This window comes from Myotis myotis, unplaced genomic scaffold, assembly GCF_014108235.1.
Source record: "Myotis myotis isolate mMyoMyo1 unplaced genomic scaffold, mMyoMyo1.p scaffold_m19_p_1, whole genome shotgun sequence".
In the NCBI taxonomy this organism is placed as follows: domain Eukaryota; kingdom Metazoa; phylum Chordata; class Mammalia; order Chiroptera; family Vespertilionidae; genus Myotis; species Myotis myotis.
The window spans coordinates 68,811,260-68,833,959 of record NW_023416313.1 but is presented as its reverse complement, the minus strand read 5'-3'; the positions used below and the strand labels follow the sequence as shown (position 1 = coordinate 68,833,959).

At 39.8% G+C, this 22,700-nt stretch overlaps 1 protein-coding gene across 1 annotated transcript; it reads right to left on the bottom strand.

Moving 5' to 3' along the window:
- Positions 1–153: 153 nt before the first annotated feature.
- ADH1C (alcohol dehydrogenase 1C (class I), gamma polypeptide) lies at positions 154–22,057 on the bottom strand. Its single transcript, XM_036340424.1, has 10 exons — positions 21,848–22,057; positions 19,082–19,152; positions 16,313–16,414; positions 12,266–12,404; positions 10,489–10,576; positions 10,176–10,395; positions 6,398–6,658; positions 2,849–2,984; positions 1,868–2,006; positions 154–291 (listed from the first exon to the last, which is right to left on the bottom strand). The coding sequence occupies exons 1-10, from the start codon at positions 21,876–21,878 to the stop codon at positions 267–269; spliced, it is 1,212 nt and encodes a 403-aa protein (XP_036196317.1). The 5' UTR covers positions 21,879–22,057; the 3' UTR covers positions 154–266.
- Positions 22,058–22,700: the final 643 nt, after the last annotated feature.

Here is a 22,700-nt window from a genome sequence, read left to right as displayed (position 1 = left end):
AAGAGCCCATCAAATGTATGTTGGGGACAAGTAAAATGAAGAACTCTTCCACTGGGCTTCAGTGACTAAGGGTGGCAACGGTACAAAATGTGCAAGAAGTCAAGGAAATCCTTTTCCTTAATGGGAAAGACGACACCATGCAACGTGAGTGGAGTGATTAAGAAGAAATGTTTATTGGATTCAATTACTCAGCTGATGGCTAATCTAACTTTCACTTTGTGTTTAAATATTTGTCTGAAAAATGACTTCACATCATTTGTATGGCCTCAGAATTTCAGGACGGTGCGGATACTGAAACACAAAATTAAAGATATTATTTTAATATTTATGTAGTTCACACTCTTCCATGTAAGAGTCTAAGGGGCATTTGATGTGTCTCTGTGAACAGGTGTCTGTTTCCTGCCACTCCATTGCCACACGTATGCATTCAAGTCAAAGATAGTTCACCTTTTCCAGGTTTGGTCTTGTGTTTTCTCCAACCTTAAACTCAAACCTGAACATGGCTGTCATTTAGGTTTTATTATGCATTGGGATTCTCACAAAACATTTTTAGAGCCTACATGCTTGGCATAATAGTTAATTGAAAACAAGAATGGGTAATGAGTTTTTGCTATTTGTCACATACTCCATAGGTGTCCCTTGTGTATTTTATCACTTAAACTCAACAATGCTATAAGGCAGACTTTAAAGATTAAATATTAAAGATTTAAAATACTGAGGCTGCCCTGGCTGGTTTTGCTCAGTGGATAGAGCGTCGGCCTGTGAACTGAGAGGTCCCAAGTTTGATTCCGGTCAAGGGCATGTATCGTGGTTGCGGGCACATCCCCAGTGGGGAGTGTGCAGGAGGCAGCTGATCAATGTTTCTCTCTCATTGATATTTCTGATTCTCTGCCCCTCTCCCTTCCTCTCTGTAAAAAATCAATAAAATATATTTTAAAAAATACTGATGCTTAGAGAGATTTGTAACTTGCTCTAGGTCACACATCTGGTGCAAATTGCTGGGATTTAAACCTCAATGCAAAATTGCACAAATTATAAGATGACGGGTATCTTGCCTGAAGGAAACAATGATGTAACAGTAAATGATGAAGATTTAACAGAGCTCTGATAAAGTGGTGCATAAGGAGATAAAGCTGATTTGTATTTAGAGAGACTCCATTCTTGGGAAGATCAGACATATAACATTTACACTACAACTCATGTTCTTTCTCAGAATCATCTTCTGATGAATAAATACTTTAGAAAAGGTCTTCATGCCTTTAAAATTTATATTAAATATTATATTACATTAATATTTAACATAACATTTACATTAAATGTTACATTATATTAAAACAATCCCAATGTAGTTCCACCTACTCCTATATGTAATTTACATTTATAGCCATTAATGTCAACCTTTTTAACTGGCCAGGCAGAGGCTTCAGTGACTCCAGGTTATGCTTATGACAGCAGGACTCTGATTCTTTTTCTTAGCAAGGGTGAGTGTAATTTTGTATATAAAGACTAGAGGCCTGGTGCACAAAATTGTGTACTGGTGTGGGTGGCTGGGGCGAGGGGCCGCAGCTGTTCTGGTAGTTCCGCTGTTTAGTCGATTTGCATATTACCCTTTTATTATATAGGATGAGTGGCTTTGATCATTTAGATTCACTGTAACCAACATATGTAATTTCATTTCAGCAGAACAATGTTTCAGCAGGAAATGCAAAACAACTGTTCCTAGCTTCTCACAATATGATCTTAAATCTTCTACATGCAAAGACTGAACTACTAATGGAAAACCAAGGCACTCCAATGTTTTCATCATACTTTCAGCTCTTTTCTCTATTAATCAAACCCCCACCATAAAAGGAAACTGAAAAACTACCTCTTTCCAGAACGAAGCAGGTCAAATGCTTCATTTATTTTCTCAAAAGGTAAAACATGGGTTATTAATGGATCGAATGAATACTTCTTAGCCATAAAGTCAGTCACAAGTTTGGGGACGGAATCTTTACTCTTAAAGCCTGAAAAGAACATGACATCATTGTTAGAGGCAGCCAGGGGTAAGAGACTGGAGAGGAGACTTTCTGAATAGAATTCAAGTGGAAGTTCTACTGCTACTTACTTGTACACAGACTACTATTACTGAGGTCAGTGAGAGACCGAGTGCTCCAATATCCTCTTGCAGTGGTTAGACTTTGCGTTGTTGTTGTTGTTACTTAAAAAAAATCTGACCAGCTAAGCTAGGGTCCTTAGTTATTAGCTCTCTCACAGAGAAATTATTGTATGCATGGTTATTCCCAAAGGCAAGGAGCAAAATGTGCAGCTGTCTAGATTTGGGCAATGAGAGTAACCATGAATTATTGCTATGGATTTCCTGTGTCCTCCTAGGCATATTTCATGCCTTGTGCAGTCACATGTATAAAGAGAAGTGGTGCTGAAAGACACTAGTTTATGGGGACACCAGAAAAGCCTGCCTTGGGAATGTGTGTATTAGTTCTACATCTCGTTGATTTGGAGCCTGTAGATGTATTGGAGCCTACTAATTTATTTCAAACATTTTGCTTTTTAAAACCTGGCTTTGTCACTTGATGAAGGGGAGAAATCCTGAGATTAATAAGAATTCAGCCCTATTGGAAGGCAGAGGAGGGTGGCAGTGGGCAGGGGTAAGAGGTCAACCAAAGGACTCGTATGCATGCATATAAGCATAGCCAATGGACATGGACAGTAGGGGGGTGAGTGCATGTGCTAGGTGTCAGGAGAAGGCGGGGAGAAATCAATGGGGAAAAAAGGCGACATATAATACCTTCAACAATAAAGAATTTAAAAAAAAAAAAAGAACTCAGCCCTCAAGCCTAATACATACCACCAAAAATTGCTCCTGTCCAGGTACGCCCACCCAATAACAGCATGGGGTTCACAGAGAGATTCTGGGAATCAGGAGGTACTCCTACAATGACGCTTACGCCATATGCCTCTTGGCAGCTTGCCAAGGCAGCCACCTGGAATAAAATTAATATCTGGCATCATTGAAGTGGACTTTCTGATAGTCTTCATTCCTGATACATGGTATGTAATTTTGATTTTGCTAGATTGCAAACATGTGGAGGGAAGAGATTATATGTCTTTGGCTTCTTGGATCCCATTATGCCCAGAATAGTGTTGTGGTTTTGGGAAATGTCCAGAAAACACTTTTTGAATGAGACAATGGGTGAATGAATTTGTGTACACTTAATTTTTCCTTAATAACGTAATGAAGAGGTAAATGTTATTACAAATATATCTATGTAAAGCCTGATTCCTCAAATACAAGTAATGTTTTGTCATCACCCAATTGTCAGGCAATCTATGAGTTGGTTAACTCATTTTTCATTTGCATATTAAATAGTATTTTGAACTCAGTACTTTAAATCAGGTGTTCTGATGGTGAATAAGATATAAGATCAATTATATCATCACAATTTGTCTTTTGTCCACTTGATGGTCTCCCTTTTTAATGGTTCCCTACAGTACTCTCCCTTTCTAATATGGACAATTTTTCTGTATTTTTTCCAGCTTTGTTGAGGTATAATTGCCAAATAAAAATTGTATAAATGTAGCCTATACAACATGATTTGTAGGGTGTAAATATGATGATTTACTATACATATGCAACATGAAATGACTAGTACAATCAAGTTGACATTATCTCACATGGTTACCATTTTCTTTTTTATAGTAAGAACACTTAAGATCTATTCCCATTGCAAACTTGAAGAACAGAATACAATATTATTGACCATAATCACTATATTGTACAGTAGATCCTCAGACTTTACTCATCTTATAACTCTCGTTTGTACCCTTTACCAACATATCCTCATTTCCTACCCCAACCCCAGCCCTGGCAACCACCATTATACTCAGTGGTTCCAAGACTTCAACTTTATTCCACATATAAAGGAGATCATAAAGTATTTGGCTGTCTGTGTGTGGCTTATTTTACTTAGCGTAATGTCCCCAGCCTTACTTATGTTGTTGCAAATGGCAGGATTTTCCTCTTTTTATGGCTGAATAATATGCCATCATATACATATCACAATTTCTTTATTCACTCATCAGTTGACAGACACTTAGGTTGTTCTCACATTTTGGCTATTGTGAATAATGCTGCAGTAAACATAGGGGTGCAGAAATCTATTTGAGGTAGTGATTTCATTTTCTTAGGATATATACCTAGAAGTGGGGTTACTAGATCATACCATAGTTTTACTTTTAATTTTCTAAGGACCTTTTATACTGCTTTTCAGAATGTTGAACCACTTTACATTCCCACTAACAGTGCACAAGGGTTGCCTTCTCTCCACACCCCTGCCAACACCATTTCTTGACCCTTTGATAACAGCCTAACAGGAGTGGTGAGGTATTGTCTCTGTAATTTTGATTTGCACTGCCCTGATGATTAATCATGGTGAGCACTTTATAATATACCTGCTGGACTGAAATGAACATGTTTTAAATGGGCTCTTACCTCCCAAAAATGTATACAGTGCATTGGTTTTACTTTAAACTATACCTATAATTCTGGAACTCCAAAAGAAAGTCTTCCTCTTCCAGTCAGGGCTGTAAACATGTTGTAGTAGGACACTTTTTCAGGATCTCCTAGCTATATATACTGATCAGTGACCTGGTGCACAAAATTTGTGCACATTAAAAGGGAATTAATTAGAGGAAATATTTTAATATTGCTATTTGCCCTTTCTCTATAATAGAAGTGTCAGAGATGAAAGAAAATTAATAAAATGTACATGAAAATCTTCCTCCTGTCAGAGTCTGGGGCATGCCGCGGGACCCAGAGTCAAGGCCTCGCCCACCCGCGTGTACCTCAAAATTGCACAAGACCCAGACCTGGCCAGCCCCACCCTCATTGGGCTAGATCCAGACCCGGCTGGCCCCACCCCCATCAAGCCCCGCCCAGTGGGCGGGGGCGAGAACTAAGGTCAACTGGCCTGGCGTCGGGGTGGGGGGCATGGCCTGAGGTGCCCTGTCAAGCCCCACCAGGTTGGGAGCGCAGCTTCAGGTCCCTGCTGATTGCTCGTTAAGGCTCATTATGGGAACTTGGCCTCCGCTGTGGGTGCAGTCATCTTCTGTTACAGAATCCCTGCCTCTGCTGTGGGTGTATCCATCTTGACTTTTACAGCGTGATAGTCAATTTGCATATTCCCTCTTTACTAGATAAGATTAATCCTTTGATTTTGGAGTATGACATCTGGAAAACCAGATGACCTCCGGACATGTGGTTATCAGGCATTTGGTGTCTTCAAATAAAGTAACAATCCAATCCCACATGAGGAATTGGAAGGAATTTAGCTGGAGATGTCTTCCTCATGGTAAGTGACCATGTTTGTAATTATTTGAAAGTAATGTTATGTATGTTGTAGAGATGATGAAACCACTGCATCACTGAAAACATTACTTCCTATCAGTAGCACCAGATATTTATTAAGAGCTTTCCATTGACAAGTGGCACTGTGCTAAGTATTTCACATGCATTAATTCATGTAATCCATAGATACGTATTTCTTATACTTTTTGGTGAAAAAATCTGTTGGCTTTTAAAAGTATTCAGTCTAACACATAGATTTGGCGCTTAATATGTGTGCCAGGCACTGTGCTGTATGCTGTGGTAAAATGGGGCCTGTTTTATGTTAATAAAATGATACTTGCCTTAAATTTCTCATTATTTCTTTTGAGCAAATTGTGATTTATGAAAAAAAAATCAGAACTCATTAAAACATAAAAATTATTAAACCATTTTGTTTTAAAATGTGAGGAGAGCCCTAGCTGGTTTGGCTCAGCGGATAGAGCGTCGGCCTGCGGACTGAAGGGTCCCAGGTTCGATTCCGGTCAAGGGCATGTACCTGGGTTGCAGGCACATCCCCAGTAGGGGGCGTGCAAGAGGCAGCTGAATCGATGTTTCTCTCTCATCGATGTTTCTAACTCTCTATCCTTCTCCCTCTCCCTTCCCCTCTGTAAAAAAATCAATAAAATATATTTAAAAAATAAATAAAAATAAATAAATAAATAAAATGTGAGGAGAAATGGAAAAATAAAACTTGCCAATTTGAGAACAGGATTTGTATGATTTATATTTACTTGAGTTTGAATATATTAACTAAAAATTAACAAAGTAAATTTTAAGTGGTCTAATGCTCTAAAAGGGAAATATTCCTTGAGATAGGATTTTTAGTTGATGGAATGAAACATTTTTTATAATAATAAATTAAATAATCCAGCTACTAATTAGGAGATGAAAAGTCACTATTCATAGTTTGAAAAAATATTCTGTACATATAATATTCATATTCTGCTGCCTAAAATCACTCTCCAGAATGCAGAAGCACACATTTCATGGCATTCCATGGCACATACATACCATGGTGTCAAGCCGACCAACAACTTCAAATGAAAAATCCACACCTCCACCGCTCATTTCTTTCAGCACCTCGTGGATGGGTTTCTTGAAGTCCTGTGGGCTGATGCACTCGGTGGCGCCCACTTGCTTTGCCTTCGCATATTTGTCTTTGTTGATGTCCACCCCAATGATCCTGGCTGCTCCAGCCGCTTTACAGCCCATGACAACCGACAGGCCGACTCCTCCAAGGCCAAACACTGCACAGGTGGAGCCTGGGGTCACCTATGTTTCAGAAAATGCAAAAATGGATTAAGTAATGATTGTTGTATAAAGTGTCCTGTCTTATCCATTATCAGGACTATTCAGACTCTTATGTCCAACCTGCTGTCAAAACCTGTTTTGGCTTCAGTTGCTTCGTATTTAAATTGAGGAGTTTCAATCTGTGGTTCTCAAACTTTGCCAGACATTAGACCCCCCTGGGGATCTTTAAAACCTCTCAATGGCCAGGCCACAGCCCATAGCCAATTACATCAGAACCTGTGCAGGTGGGGCCTGGTTCCCAGGTGATTCCAATGGAAAGAAAGCCCAGGCTGGGAACCCACTGTTGGATGATCTCTGAGCTCTAAATGCCAATGACTCCCATCTTGAAGAGAATCTCTAGGGGCTGAAATCCATTGACAGGCTTCGGTAAATTGTACATACACAGAAGCAATTTTGGGGAAATGAAATAAGTGGGAAAGGTTAATCCATGAGACCAAAAATAATCGAATCAAATGTTCAATGTTTAACTCCTTGTTTCATTAGCTTTAGAAGTCATGACCAGTACAATGAGAACAGAAATTAGCTGAAGAGTTATTCTCAGCTTCAAGTCAAACATAACAACAGGGGAAATGGAACCGGAAACTTTAAACAGCTTGAGACCAATGTGATCTTAGTGGGTCTTTATCTTTGCTTTTTAAAATACACTAATGAGCAATAATGCAATAAAAGTTGGCCTACATTTTAATAATGGATGACATTCCTTTTCATGAGTGCCCTTGCCTCTGCTCTGTGTGCAGGCTCAGTTAGACCACCTGCTCAAACAGACGAGGCAATTGCACAAGGGACTTAGTGCTAGAGTCACTGAATTTGAAAAACATGTGCTCTCAGTTGTTGAAATTGGCTAGGGACTGTTTAATACACCTAGTCAGCTATAGGAGTCAGCCTTCAGTGTGGGTAAAATATTCCTTCTGTCCCAAGTAATCAAGCATTCTCTGGAGTACAACATCACTTTTTACTTTACTTAAAAAAAAAAAATGTGAGGCTTGTGACTGTGGTTTTAAAATTCAGGTAACTATGTATTACTAGAGGCCCAGTGCACGAAATTTGTGCACTGAGGGTTGGGGGTCCCTCAGCCCAGCCTGGCCCCTCTCACAGTCCAGGAGCCCTCAGTGGCCTAAAGCCACCATCTGGCAGCGGAGGCTCAGAGCAGGTGCCGTGTGTGTGTGTGTGTGTGTGTGTGTGTGTATGTTCACTGGTGGCCTGCCCCAGCCGCGTCGGAGGCTTGGAGCAGGCAGCCTGTGTGTGTTGATCTCTCAGGCTCCTGGCTGTGCCTGCGTGTTTTTCTCTCCCTTCCTCCATTGCTGGGGGCAACCTAAGCCTCCAGCTCCATGGCCGCTTGGCTTCTCTGCTGCAGCTGCAGCGAGGTTTTGTTTCTCCTCTGGGCCTTAGCGGAGAAGCCAAGCCTCTTCAGTCTTCAGTCTTCACTCTTTACTAGGCCGGAGCCTTCAGTCTTCGCTCCGTGCTGGTGTATGCAAATTAACCGCCATCTTTGTTGGGTTAATTTGCATACTCATCTGATTGGCTGGCAGGCGTAGTGAAGTGACACCAATTTGCATGTTTCTCTTTTTTACTGTAGATTAGTGGCCTGGTGCACAAATTTGTGCACATTGAAAGGAAATTACAAGAAATATTTTAATATTGCTATTCTCCCTTTCTCTATAATATAAGTGTCAACTAAATTCACAATCAACAATGACAGATGGAGCACATGCATGCAATTGGTTCTAGGAGAGCTTTATATGGATTGCATGTGCATGAGTTAATTTAGCCTTTTATAGATATAGAATAAACTTGCTTAATTAGACCTGCTTTCTGATTTAGCTAAACTTTTTCCAGCCCAGTGAAGCATCCCAACTTCTTTTTCAGGTAATTGTCAGCAACACAGCAGTAAATATCAACACAAAGCAGATTATTATTGTAGATCACACAGGGAGAACAATGGGTAAAATATTTAACTGTAGCAGTGTTTGACTATATTCTGCATAGTGAGAAAACCTAAGTCATTTTCAAGGTCTACCATTTCTTACTTCTTTTTAGTCGGGTCAAGTTTCTAAGCTTTCTAAATCTCCATTTTCTGGGTAATGAAAAGAAAATAGGATTCCACTGGGTTTCCTATCTACCTACTCCAGGACTTCTGTGAGGATCAAATGAGATGAGGCACAGGAAAAAGCTTCACAAACATTTGGTGACAGTGTAAAATTTTTCCACCCGGCTATAAAGCAAGCCATGTTCCTGGGCTGAAGAAACTCCAAGGAGGATAGTAGCTAGGGAGAGGAAGCCAGGCATTGCTATTTGATGTCATTACCCAGATGGATACTTAGGATATTAGCCTTTTATATATATGGATGGTTTAATATTCAGCAAGAGTTTTTTAAAAGACATGCTATGTGAGTCACAGCCATAAGATTTAGGGCAAGTAGCATTTTGGATCTGGGCCTACTAGATTTCTAACCGTTTGTGAAGAGAGACTCTTAAAGAATTTCTCCTTCAAAGCTACCACCTCTATGGTGTGTGTGTGTGTGTGTGTGTGTGTGTGTGTGTGTGTGTGTGTTTGTCCATGGCAGGGGAGGAGATGAAGCAGTGAGATCCCCTAATGAGTGGAAAAAATGCATAATACATCATCTCAGCTTTCTTTGCTTTCCTCATAGGGTTCCACAGAGCAGGTAAGTTGGTGATGCTTGGTCTGGAGGCGTTACAGGTAAGGCTTTGGAATCTACTGCTGGTCCTAATTCTGGGAATAGCGGGTCATGGACTAGATCAGCCATGGGCAAACTACGGCCCAAGGGCCGGATCCGGCCCGTTTGAAATGAATAAAACTAAAAAAAAAAAAAAAAAAGACCGTACCCTTTTATGTAATGATGTTTACTTTGAATTTATATTAGTTCACACAAACACTCCATCCATGCTTTTGTTCCGGCCCTCCGGTCCAGTTTAAGAATCCATTGTGGCCCTCGAGTCAAAAAGTTTGCCCACCCCTAGACGAGATGCTCCTCAAAGGCAACTCTTTCATTTCATTTACTTTTGCTGCCTCAGGACCCAGCAGAACTTCCTGTGCCTGGTGCATGTGTGTGCTGACTCACAGTAGAACGAATGACTAAATGAGGCCTCAGCTCTGAAATTTAATAATCCCATAGAGAATACAGAAAAATAATGATTGAAAATGGCACCTTTACCTTTTCTTCATTAGTTATCAACAGCGTTTTCATTTGTTATAAACAGATTCAATTTCTAGGATATGCTCTTAATTTTTTCTGAGGGCACTTTTCTTTTTGTTTTTGTTTTTCTCATCTGAGGGCATTTTTCTACTCATAATTGACACTCTAAATTCTGTGGAGTATATCAATGTTGTGGTAGTGGGAAGGCGGGAAAGCTGACAGTAAATTTATGAAGAATTGCCTGGATTATTATGAGAAATCACTTTCCTTTTTGTTTCTGACAACCCGAGTGCAACTGCTTTGTCATCCGTTGTCATTCTTACCTTGGCAACTTCGATGGCAGACCCATAGCCAGTTGTGAATCCACAGCCAATCAGACAGACTTTCTCTAGAGGTGCGGCTGCATCGATTTTGACCACTGAGATCTCGTCCACCACTGTGTACTGGGAGAAGGTGCTGGTGCTAAGGAAGTGGTTGATGGGCTTCCCTTTGCAGGTGAACCTGGTGGTACCATCCTGCATGGTCCCGCGAGGCATGCTCAGACTGGCCAGTGCAACACACAGACACACAAGGGCATGAGACACATGCATAACTGTGCAAATTCATTGGCTTGTCAGGAGAGTAACGGAAACTTACTCATTTTTTGCACAGAAGTTGCTTCCTGGATGTTTACAAACATTGCATTTTCCACACTGGGGAGTAAAGAGTGGGATGACTTTATCACCTGGAGGGGGGAATAAGCAAATTCTTATTAAATTTCTACCCAGGAATTAATAGAGCAAGCACTCAAAGCTTATGGCTATGTATTAGAGGCAGTTGCCTTTCAATAGTCTCTCAGAAACAGGATCTAGTCACCATGATGCCATTAGACATTGCTGGCAGCATGGTTATTGGTTTGGGTTTGTATGTGCCTGAAGATTGCCAAAGAGGACATGTGACTGTGGGAACAACTGTGGATTTTAAAGTATTTCCACTGCCTTAATAGTTATCTTTTTCTCCATGCCCTTTCTCTAGGTAGTTTTATACACATTTCATTTAACCCTTAAGAATTAAGTCTTAAATGTTCTTAGTGTAAGTACATCTATAAATTTTATTAATGAGAGGCTGCCATAGTTTCACTAGATGTTGGGGAAAGCCAGTATTTTCTAATAGTTTCAGTTACAGTAAAAAATGAGAATTTTGACTACCATTCCTGGCTTTTCAAAGTGACTGTTTATTTTTACTATAAAATGACTTTCTATTTTTTAATTTTTAGGGGTTTTTTTCCCCCAAAGAAAACGTAACAAAAATGTGAGAAAAAAGAATTAAAGAAATTCCTTTAAAAATCTCAACCTTCAACGAGTTAGGCACTTTCTTTTAGGATGAGAATTCATTTTTAAATGTTTTTAGCTGATAACTTAATTTGTGAATTATTTATTTTGCCTGCTATGTTGGAGGGAATCAGAGTGAAAAGTAAAAGTGTTATTTATTGTTAATTTATTTCTAAGTAAAGGAAATACTAAGAGCTGAAACTCAAACCAGACCATATATTTTAATATTTTCTGTCAACAAGTTAAATAAGTATTTGGTAATGGGGCAGGTCAAATCTACTGGCTAACATGATTTTTGTTTTCTCCTACATATCCAAAAAACCCACAAAAATGGTTAGACCATAATATTTAATAGATAAACTTTATATGGAGATAATAGCATGAACATTTTATAGTTATTCACTCTTTACCTCTAAGAATATTTATCTATATTAATGCACAATAAAATTAAGACAAAATAAATGTTAAGGATAAACTAGTACCCTGTAACCAGTCACAGTTAGCCATGGTTTAATGTAGTAAAACAGATACTGTTTATTGCAGGGGCCTTCTGCCAGGTCTCTCCTTGCCTTCTAACTAGTCTGTTTCATTCATTCTGTGCTCAAGAAGGGAGGCCATAGTGGAAGGGAAACCCAGTGAATGGGTTCCACTTCCCACCTAGAGGAGATCATGTTGATTCAGTCAGAGCCCCAGGCTCCCCACCCTGGGAAGTCAGCACTGAACAGTTCCCATGCACTGACCTATAGGCTCAGGACACAGACTTAGATGTTTTTCCTGTGTCCCATTTGTAGTTCTTCTTGGACCTGAGAGAAAACAGTGCTTAGCAACACTGAAATGGAAGTTATTTGATTATGACCTCAGGGAGTGGGTCCCTTTTGATCCTCATGTATCCCAGGATCTAACCTGGTGCCTGACAGATAGCAGGCGCTCAACAAATTCCTGCTGAAGGAGAGAACACAGGAGTGCATGAAAGCATACATGTCTGAGGCAGGAAGAGGGCAGGAAAGAAGGAGACCTCTGTTCAAGCCCTAGCTGTGCTGCTGCCCTCAGCTGGGTGATCTTCGGGTCCTGAACAGTACCTTCTTCAAGTAGGAGTTCTATACCTGGCTTTACTGCAGTCACCCCTTCTCCAATGCTCTCCACAATGCCGGCTGCCTCATGGCCTGCGATCACAGGAAGAGGTGTGACGAAGTTTCCACTAGTCACATGGTCATCTGACCGACAGACCCCTGAGGCCACCATCTACAGGGTAAAGGGAAGATAATTAGATTCAGCAGAACTGTGGCCCTCAGATGGACTTCACATGCCCAGCTTTCTAAAGTTGGACTTTTGAAGAGTTTTCAAGGATTTTGCTAATAATCTCTATTTTCCCCAAATACACAAGATCCCGTTTCTCTTCAAGATTACTCAATTTATGCATGCATACATGTCCTTTGGGGGTGGGCAGGGAGAGGTCAAGGTGGGTGGGTGAGGAAGAGGCTTATGTAAGACTTTAAACAATAAAGAATTTAAATTAAAAAAATAAATAAAAATAAAAGTTTATGAATGGGGAAAAAAAAGATTACTCAGTTTAAAACCCTCCACTTCTTTCCTTCCCTGCCTTAAGCAATTCAGAATAATCTGTGAAATAAGTTTCTCAAATATTTGTCTTATATAATAGACAAGAATGCATCCTTTTTCCTAGGAGTAGAAACTATAGATTAGCAACCAAGAAAATTAAGTCAATTAAGCTCCACCATTTAATGCAAATTGATTTTGAAATCTTGCACTTTTTTTCTGTATAAACACATCAATACTTTTTAATTTCATTAGTGTGAAAGAATTTCAATCTACAATAGAACCGGAGGATATAAAAAGGAAAATCTAATGTATGTGTCATCAGGAAGGACACATAAGGACTGAGAAATCGTTTCCCTGTAAATGCCTGATTAACAGAACACTGATAATATTGGAATTTTCCTAAATGAAAATTGGTCAGGAGTTGCCTCATAACAACCTTGAGAAATTTTGAACCAAAATAACTCTGGTGGGATTCATCTCACATTTTAAGCTGAATTGAGCTTTGTTTGTATGACTGGATTTGCTTTTGTTTCAATGATGAAAAATTGTTTAATGAAATAAAAACAAAAGAATACATGGCTGCTATATTATTATCAGATTATGGAGAATTCAAGACCCAAACTAGTTAAATGAGACAAAAAGAGTATTATATAATAATAAAAGATACTCTCATAAAAAATATATACATTTTAACAGACTATAACTGAACTCTTCCCTCTTTAAATTTCCTGCCTGTAAGTATAGCCTACCTCAAACCCTCAAAGGACTGCCCTATAGCTTTCTACAATTTGCATGTTCCAAATTACAACTACTGTTATTTGTTTTTGCTTTGTTTTGTTTTTAAATTCTTTATTGTTGAAAGTATTACAATGTCTCCTTCCCCCCCCCCCATTGACCTCTCCCTGGCCACTCCTGTCCCCTAGCACATGCCCTCTCCCCTCTACTGTCTGTGTCCATTGATTATGCTTAAATGCATGCAACAAGTCTTACGTTGATCTCTTAACACCCCCCTCCCCTTCCTACCCTCTGAGGTATGACAATCAGTTTGTCTCTGGTTCTATTTTTGTTCATCAGTTTATGTTGTTCATTGTATTCCACAAATGGCATTGTGTAGATGTACCACTGGTCTTAATCCACTCATCTGCTGATGGGCACTTAGGCTGTTTCCAAATCTTAGCTATGGTAAATTGTGCTGCTATGAACATAGGGGTGCATATATCCTTTCTGATTGGTGTTTCTAGCTTCTAGGGATATACTCCTAGAAGTGGGATCACTGGGTCAAATGGAAGTTCCATTTTTAATTTTTTGAGGGAACTCCATACTGTTTTCCACAGTGGCTGCACCAGTCTGCATTCCCACCAGCAGTGCACGAGGGTTCCTTTTTCTCCACATCCTGGCCAGCACTTTTCACTTTTTGACTTGATGATGATAGCCATTCTAACAGGTGTGAGATGGTACCTCATTGTTGTTTTGATTTGCGTCTCTCAGATTATTAGTGACTTTGAGCATGTTTTCGTATGTCTCTTGGCCTTTTGCATGTCCACTTTCAAAAAGTGTCTATTTAGGTCCTTTGCCCATTTTTTCATTAGATTTTTGGCTTCCTTTTGTTAAGTTGTGTAAGTTCCCTATACATTTTGGTGATTAAGTCCTTATCAGATATAATGTTGGGAAATATGTTCTCCCATGCAGTGGGCTTTCTTGTTGTTTTGTTGATGGCTTCTTTTGCTGTGCAGAAAGTTTTTAATTTGATGTAGTCCCTCTTATTTTCTCCTTTGTTTCCATTGTCCTCGGAGCTATATCGGTAAACAGATTGCTATGATATATGTCTGATATTTTGCTGCCTATGGATTCTTCTAAGATTTTTATGGTTTCCCATCTTATGTTTAGGTCCTTTATCCATTTTGAGTTTGTTTTTGTGTATGGTGTAACTTGGTGGTCTAGTTTCATCTTTTTGCATGTATCTGTCCAATTACCTATTACCACTTTAGTTAAGTTTATTCCTAGGTATCTTAGTTTTTTTGGTGCAATGGTAAATGGGATTGTTTTTTAGTTTCTCTTTCTTGAGTTCATTATTGGTGTCTAAAAGAGCCATAGATATCTGGGTGTAAATTTTGTATCCTGCTATGTTGCCAAAATCCTTTATTAAATTTAGGGTTTTTTTTAATGGAGTCTTTAAGGTTTTTCTATGTATAATATCACGTCATCTGCAAAAAGTGACTATTTTACTTCATCTTCTCCAGTTACGGACAGCTTCACAGGGGAGTTTTACGAAAATTTGAAGAAGGACTTATACCAATCTTCCTCAGACTATTTTAAAAAATTCAAGAGGAAAGAACACTTCCAAGCTCTTTCTATGAAGCCAGCATTACCCTAGTCCCCAAACCAGATCAGATGCTGTAAACAAAGACAATGATAGGCCAATATTCCTGATGAATATAGATGCTAAAATCCTCAACAAAATATTAGCAAATCGAATCCAGCAATACATTAAAAAGATCATACGCCATGACCAAGTGGTATTTATTCCAAGGATGCTGGTACAGTATCCGCAAATCAATAAATATGATACATCACATAAACAAATTGAAAGGTAAAAACCACATGATTATATCAATTGATGCAGAAAAAGCACTTGACAAAGTCCAACACCCCTTTTTGATATAAAACTCTTAGCAAAGTGGGGATAAAGGAATCATATCTCAACATAATGAAAACCTTATATGACAAACTTACAGCAACATCATACTCAGTGGGCAAATACTAAGTAAGACCATTTCCCCTAAGAATAGGAAACAAGACAGGGATGCCCATTTTCACCATTCCTATTCAACACTGAAGGTGCTAACCAAGAAGGAGAAATAAAAGGTATTCAAGTTATTCTTGAATAAATTCATCTTTTTCATCATTTTGAGCTTGACTCAGTTTACCTCTTTATTGAGGTTGGCATTAGGATTATACTGTACATACTATCTATTCTATTTTTGAAAGTTTAACAACTTGTATTTTTATATTTCCTTGGCAAGAAATGTAATTCCACTGTTTGGATTACTAGGGCACTTACCTAGGTTTCTGATTCGATCCTGGTTGGGGCACGTACGGAAGGCAAGGCAATGGATTGATGCGATGTTTCTCTCTCAGCTCTCTCTCTCTCTCTCTCTCTCTCTCTCTCCCTCTCTCTCTCTCTCTCTCTCTCTCTCTCTCTCTCTCCCATTTTCTCTCTCTCTCAAATCAATAAACAAACATATCCTTGCATGAGGATTTTTTTAAAGTGCTTCTTTTAAAATATTTATATTTGTATTGATTTCAGAGAGGAAGGGAGAGGGCTAGAGATAGAAACATCAATGATGAGAGAGAATCATTGGTTGGCTGCCTCCTGCATGCCCACACTAGGGATCAAGCCCACAACCTGGGGTTATGCTCTGACTGGGAATCAACCATGACCTTCTGGTTCATAGGTCAACGCTCAACCACTGAGCCACACTGGCTGGGCTAAAAAGTGCTTCTTAATAAACTTTTTGTTATTTCCATTTGTATTATTCTCTGAATTTTCTTATACTTAAAATTCAATAGAAGACAAAAAAGTGTTTCACCTTTATACGGACTTCATGAGCCTTAGGGGGTGCTACCTCCACCTCCTCAAGGGAAAAGGGTTTCTTTATCTCCCATAGCACAGCTGCTTTGCATTTTATTACCTGGAAATTGAACAGAAAGATGACACAAGTGCTTACCCACTCTTGAAGTCAGGGACTGTGAATGTCATCTTTTTATGTGCAACATCTAGCCCCCTGTCTGAAATCTGATAAATGTTATATAGAAAAGGACAACTTCTGATTTGCAAAGAGAATGGAAATACCTTTTTAAAATGTGTAAAGTAATAACATAAGGAAACCATAATGAGGCATTGAGATAAAATGGAATATGTTCTTTTAAGTCATCCTTATGTTGTTTCTTTTTCCAAGGGTTGTTTATTTGTGATATTTCCTAATGCAGTCCTGAAATTGGTTGTTTGCCCACAACTGTTGGCTTGCAATGAAGTTTTAAATCACAAATATTTCACTGATAGGATCACTGTCTGGTCACATAAAATTTATTGCTCTCTTGCTCAAGTCTCTGCTTAAGCCCCAAACAACCAGACTTTATGATTCCAGTGCATACTTGCCTCCCTGCATAGGTGACTTCTCTTTCTCCTTGCCTGTCCTCCTCCTCCGATTTCTCTCCCCCTCTACTTCCGTGTGCTAGTAGTTTGCATGACTCATTTGAAAGTGAGCTTTGGCAGCTCTATTTTCTTCTCTAATTTATGTGTAGCTATTTTTTTTTCCAGATTAGATGTGAGCCAAAAACCACAGATGTTACAGCTGTACACACACACACACACACACACACACACACACACATACACACACGCACACACTCTTACCCACATACTCACATATATATTTAAAAATGGAATAACTGCGTGTTTGACTTTTTAATCTAGCATAGTTTATCCATAGATGTTCTTCAAAATTAAAGTTGAACACATATTTTTAGTACTAGAGAATGTAACATACTGGTAAAATCTGTCTTCATTGCTACAAAGTTTATACATTTGAGAGATTTTTTCTAGATAGATAATTCTATAGTAATTATAATTATGAATGTATAATTCATAATTACAAATATGATTTTAAAAGGTCAAATGAAATGTATGCTTTTGCAAATTAATTTTCATTATTTATATGTCAAATTCTCCTACTCTGCTGAGGTGCTTGCCATGGTCAATAAATATGAGAGTACTTAGAAATAATACACTAATAGTACATAGGTCCTGATTACCATTTAATGGGCAGGCACATTGTGGCCAATGCTGAATGAATTACATACTTGATCTCTAAAGCCCACAGGGCAGTAATATTAAGCTATTGGTCTATTTTACGATGGCAAATTTGAGGCTCATTTGACTTAGCAACTGACTAATTTTTGCAAAGTCAGAAAGTCTGCTGCCCAGAAAATTAAGACAATCCAACTTTATCTTTTCACCATCCCATGGTAATAAGCAATTAATCAAATCTTATATAACAACAACATCAGTAGTAGTGACTAACATGTATTGAATAACTTCTATGTACCAGACACTATCCTAAGTGCTAAGGAATATTAACTTATTACATTCTCACAACTATCTTATAAAGTAGGGATTATTATGATTGCCGTTTTGCATGTGAGGAAAATATAATGCAGGAAGAATAAACAGGTGAAGTGCTACCACAATGCTGAAATCTATGGATGTTGCCCCAGAGGGGCAGGAACTGATTGCTTAGCATTTACTGTTCTCATGAATAGATTTGGTTTACTTATTTCTTTCAAACTGAGTTTTGACAAATTTATTTTTAATTTTTCCTAACTTTTATTCATTTGGAATGTAATTCACCATTGTAAATGCTAATCAGTAATAAATGAAAATAAAGAGAGATGAAATGAAAAAACTGACAATTGGCCCTCTTGAGTTTCAAAAAAATCATAGGCCTGTTATATAACACAGGGTGTGTAGAAATCTCAGAAACTTTCAATTGTGTTATAGCAAAATATTAGAGTGTGTGTTCCACTCCTAACACAACAAAAGTACTGGGCACTTTTTGGGACTGAGCAGTTAAACAATGTGAATTGATTATATTGTATGATCACATGCATTTCTCTGCACTTATAAGCACACTGAAGAAGTAAAAAGATCTATGGAAGGCCAAGAACCAAATATCCCTGTTCCTACTAGTAATAAGTGATTCAAACTATATCAGTATTAATTTTTGATAAAATCATGTTGACTTTTGTATGGAGAAGATATTTTTCTTTAAGATTTCTGTGGAAATTTCCTGCATTGAGCCATCATAGGACCCTTTAAAATTAGAATTTGCATGTTGATGTTGGCTTGCTTATCCTTGATGATTCTAATGCTTTGAGATCAATAAAACTTGTCAGAATTAACTTTCCTCCTGTGTTCATAAAAATAAAAACATGATTACAAAACAATAACGTTTAAGTCATGGCTTCTCAATACAATGGTAAACTATTGATTAAAACTATTTCTAACTTCAGATTTTCAAATTATTCATGATTGGCTGTAACTACTGCCCATTTATCTAATATAGTAAATAAAGACTTTAATAGGTACAAAAGTTACATATTCTTTTAACGATATTTAGCAACAGCCTATTTAAATTCTGATTCAATATACATTGCATAACAAAGCATATATTCTATGTTATATTTCAGTTTATATGGTTTTTAATTTAGATATAAATTTTAAATTATTCATTAAATATTGTTTCTCTTTGTGAACTATATAATGAGAATATATTTTCAAAAGTAAAAAAAATGCTTACTTTTCCTGCTGTGCTCATGTTTCTGTTCTTTCTGCAGGCCAGGAGGCGGATGGATTCTTGCAGACCCTTTCCTGCTCGATTACATGAAATAGATATGTTGCACAGATATTTTATTTGCTTGAGTAATGCTCAGTTCTACACATGTGATCTGGTGTCTTTAGCCTGACCCACAAGTTTATTCTCAAACTATATCAAATCAGAGAGAAATGGGCACTAATCCACAACTCAGACCTGGACTTTGTAATTTGCCAATTATGGATAACAGCTTGATTTATCTAGTTAAATATTTCTCTACACATAAATTTTAATCTCTTTTTCTCTGGATTCCACGTTTATTCTCTCTTCTTCTCATTTCCCGTTTGTGTGCACTAAGCTGCAACTTCTAATCCTCATGCTGCCGTTAGAGCATGAGAAAGAAAAGAAAGAAGGAGCAGTAAGGAAGCAGCACAAATGACATAGGACAGAGAGAAGTACAAGCTAGAGGAATGTGTTTGCCCCAGCACCCCCCTCCTCTTCATAGCAGAGAGGTCAGACACCAGTCATTTACAGAAAGGGTGCTCATGACCCTGGCATTCCTGCTCTACTCAATACCTAGCAGCACTGACTGAGCACCTCCCTGTTCCAGGCATTCAGTTGGGTGCACTGGGGTGGCAAGGAGGGATAGAGATGGCCTCTACCTCTGCCTAGAGGCAGTACGGGGTCATGCTTATGACATGGCCTTGGATTCCAGGCAGACCCTATCTTTACCAGCTGCGTGAATTTGCCCTTATTTGTAAAATAATAGAATAATAGTACCATCTCAAAGCATTGTTTGTTAAACAAATGAGACAAGCCCTCTAAAACACTTACCAGGAAACCTGGCAGATAGGACAATCTTCAATAAATATTAGCTACAATGATTACCCATAAAAGAAACTCACAATCTATGGCAAAAAAAGACACAGGCAAACAAGTCAGATCATCGGGATGGCATCTGACTGAAGGTCTCAAAGGAGGCTTTGTAGAGAGAACATTTAAGTTAAAAACTAAATATTGATCTCTATTGCACAGTCAAAATAATATTGGATATAAACTGTAATTGGAAAAAAAAAAAAAGAAAAACACAAGAACCTCTAACTAAGATTACTCTACCCAGGAAAGCTATCCTTTAGAATCAAAGGAGAGATGAAATGTTGCACAGGCAAGAAAAGGCAGAAAGAGTTCACTACTATCAAACCAATATTACCAAAAATATTTAGGAGATCTCTTTAAGAAGAAAAACAAATTTTTTTAATAACTAAGAAAAGATAGGAAAGAAAAAATTTCTCACTGACAAAGGCAAACATATAATAAAAGCGATAGGTCAACTAACACAAAAGCTAGTACAAAGGTTAAAATGAAAGAACATATAACAATCCTAAGCATGTATGTGCCTATAAAGAGACCATTAAACTGCTGAGCCAAAATCTGATAGAACTACAAGGAGAAAATCAATGAACGCATTATTATACCTGGAGGTGTCAGCAGAAAAAGACAATTCCAGCAGGCAGAAGATCAGTGAAGACTGATCTAAACTGATCTAAATTGTTGAACTAAACAATACTATCAATTAACTATACATAAGACATTTATGGACTACGTCATTAATAGCAGCAGAACACATTCTTTTCAAGCTGACATGGAACTTTCACCAAGGCGGATCACATTCTGGGCCACAAAACACAATTTAACAAGAATGCCAAATGAAACAGGGAAAGCAACATGGCATCATGCTTCATGGTATGCATATATGTCTTGATCATTTTTTAAAAATATATTTTATTGATTTTTTAGAGAGAGAAAGGGAGAGGGATAGAGTTAGAAACATCGATGAGAGAGAAACATCGATCAGCTGCCTCCTGCACACCCCCTACTGGGAATGTGCCCACAACCAAGGTACATGCCCTTGACCAGAATAGAACCTGGGACCCTTGAGTCCGCAGGCCGAAGCTCTATCCACTGAGCCAAACAGTTAGGGCTGTCTTGATCATTTTTACATCTAGCTACAATGAAGACTTAGATTACATAATGGGTAGTTAGTATAAAAGTCTTATGTTATGCCACAGGACTAAAAATAAAGTTCATTCTTCCGAAATAGTGAAAATAAGATATCCTTCATATTTTTGTCACATATGTTTTCTCATTCAATCATGCCTCCTCTCCCCCTCCCCCCATTGTAAATGAAATAATGTCCAACATTTTATTAAACAATCATGAGAGTGTGGGCAATTCTTGGGCCACTGAGGCCTAGAAAAGATGATGAGACCAGTATCTTGTCATTAATTGCAGAAATACGCTCCTGATACGTTCAATACATGGTAAAAAATATTTGTAAAAGACAAATATAAATATCTTCTCAGTTATTGGAAAATCCGAAGTCCAGCTGTACCTTCTTCCAGAGATGGTCTTGGATATGCGTAAAGCCTGTCTCTTGAATAGGTACAACCACTAACAGATATCTCGATATCAAGAGTATTCCCCACCAGACTGAACCAACTGCTGTGCTATGCTTGGCCAGGAAGACATGGAAGGGTTTGGGGGTTCTTCTCAAGGGAGGCACCCAATCCAGGCTCCAGCCTGGGCTGGCCAAGCCGCTCCGCACCCTTCCTGGGAGGCAGTGACCTGTCCTGGATGGAGGGAAAAGAGTGGAGCTTCGCCCCTTGCCCCTCATCCCGAATGGGCGCTGCGCTTCTCCGGCTGCACTAAAGGGCTCCCGCGCTCTCTGGGATGCGGGCAGCAGGCACTTACTAATGACCGCCATCTGGGTGCAGGGGAACATCTTTCCAAGGTGCGTCCCGGCCTAGGCGGCTGCAGTTGCCCCGCCGCGCTGCCTAATGTTGCCTTGAACTGAACGAAAGGTGGGGAAACTCAGGATCCAGGGGAGAGCGGGTCCCCAACCCAGTCGCCGGGCGGTTGGGCGGTTGGGCGGTTAGGTCTGGTGGCAGTTGTTGGCGGCCAACGGCCCTCTCCACCCGCCCCCGCGGCCCCCAGCCCAGTGCAGCCCCCAGCCCAGTTCTGCCCGCGCGGCCCCCAGCCCAGTGCAGCCCCCAGCCCAGTTCTGCCCGCGCGGTCAGGTCCTGGGCGCTCAGAGGAGCGGGGAGCAGCCTTCGGCTGCCTCGTGTCCGTGGTGCCGCCGCTTCCAGGGCGGCCGTGCAAGCACCGACGTGGGCAACACCACCTCCCCGGAGCTGGGCTGCTGCAGCCGCATGGACCCCTTGTAGGCTGACAGGTACTTGAGCTCCCGGTAGCTGGGCAGCTGCAGGAAGGCAGGCGAGACGAAGGCAGCTCGTGCTCGGAGGCGCAGGAGGGGACCGAGAACCCGCCGCCCTCCCGCCCCGACCCCGCTGCCGCTGCCGCTGTCCAGCAGCGAGTCCAGATGATGCGCCGCAGCAAGTGGCTCATGGGGAAGAGTATGCGCAGGGTGAGCAGCCCGGGAGCTTGCGCGAAACCAGCCCACATCGCGGAGAAGGTATGCCGCGCGCCGCCCCCGCCGCCCCCGCCGCCCCCGCCACGCGCCACCAGCAGCAGCAGTGGTGGGGGGGGTAGTGGCGGCGCCCGGGCCGGCGACAGGCCCTGGGCCGTGACTCCAGGTCCCCACAAG

Coding starts and splice junctions, on each gene's coding strand:
- ADH1C (XM_036340424.1), bottom strand. CDS start 21,878: ATGTTCCCCTGCACCCAGATGGCGGTCATTA. Junction 19,153..21,847: donor CACCCAGATGGCGGTCATTA/GTAAGTGCCTGC, acceptor GTAATCGAGCAG/GAAAGGGTCTGCAAGAATCC. Junction 10,577..12,265: donor GGTGACTGCAGTAAAGCCAG/GTATAGAACTCC, acceptor TCCCCCCTCCAG/GTGATAAAGTCATCCCACTC.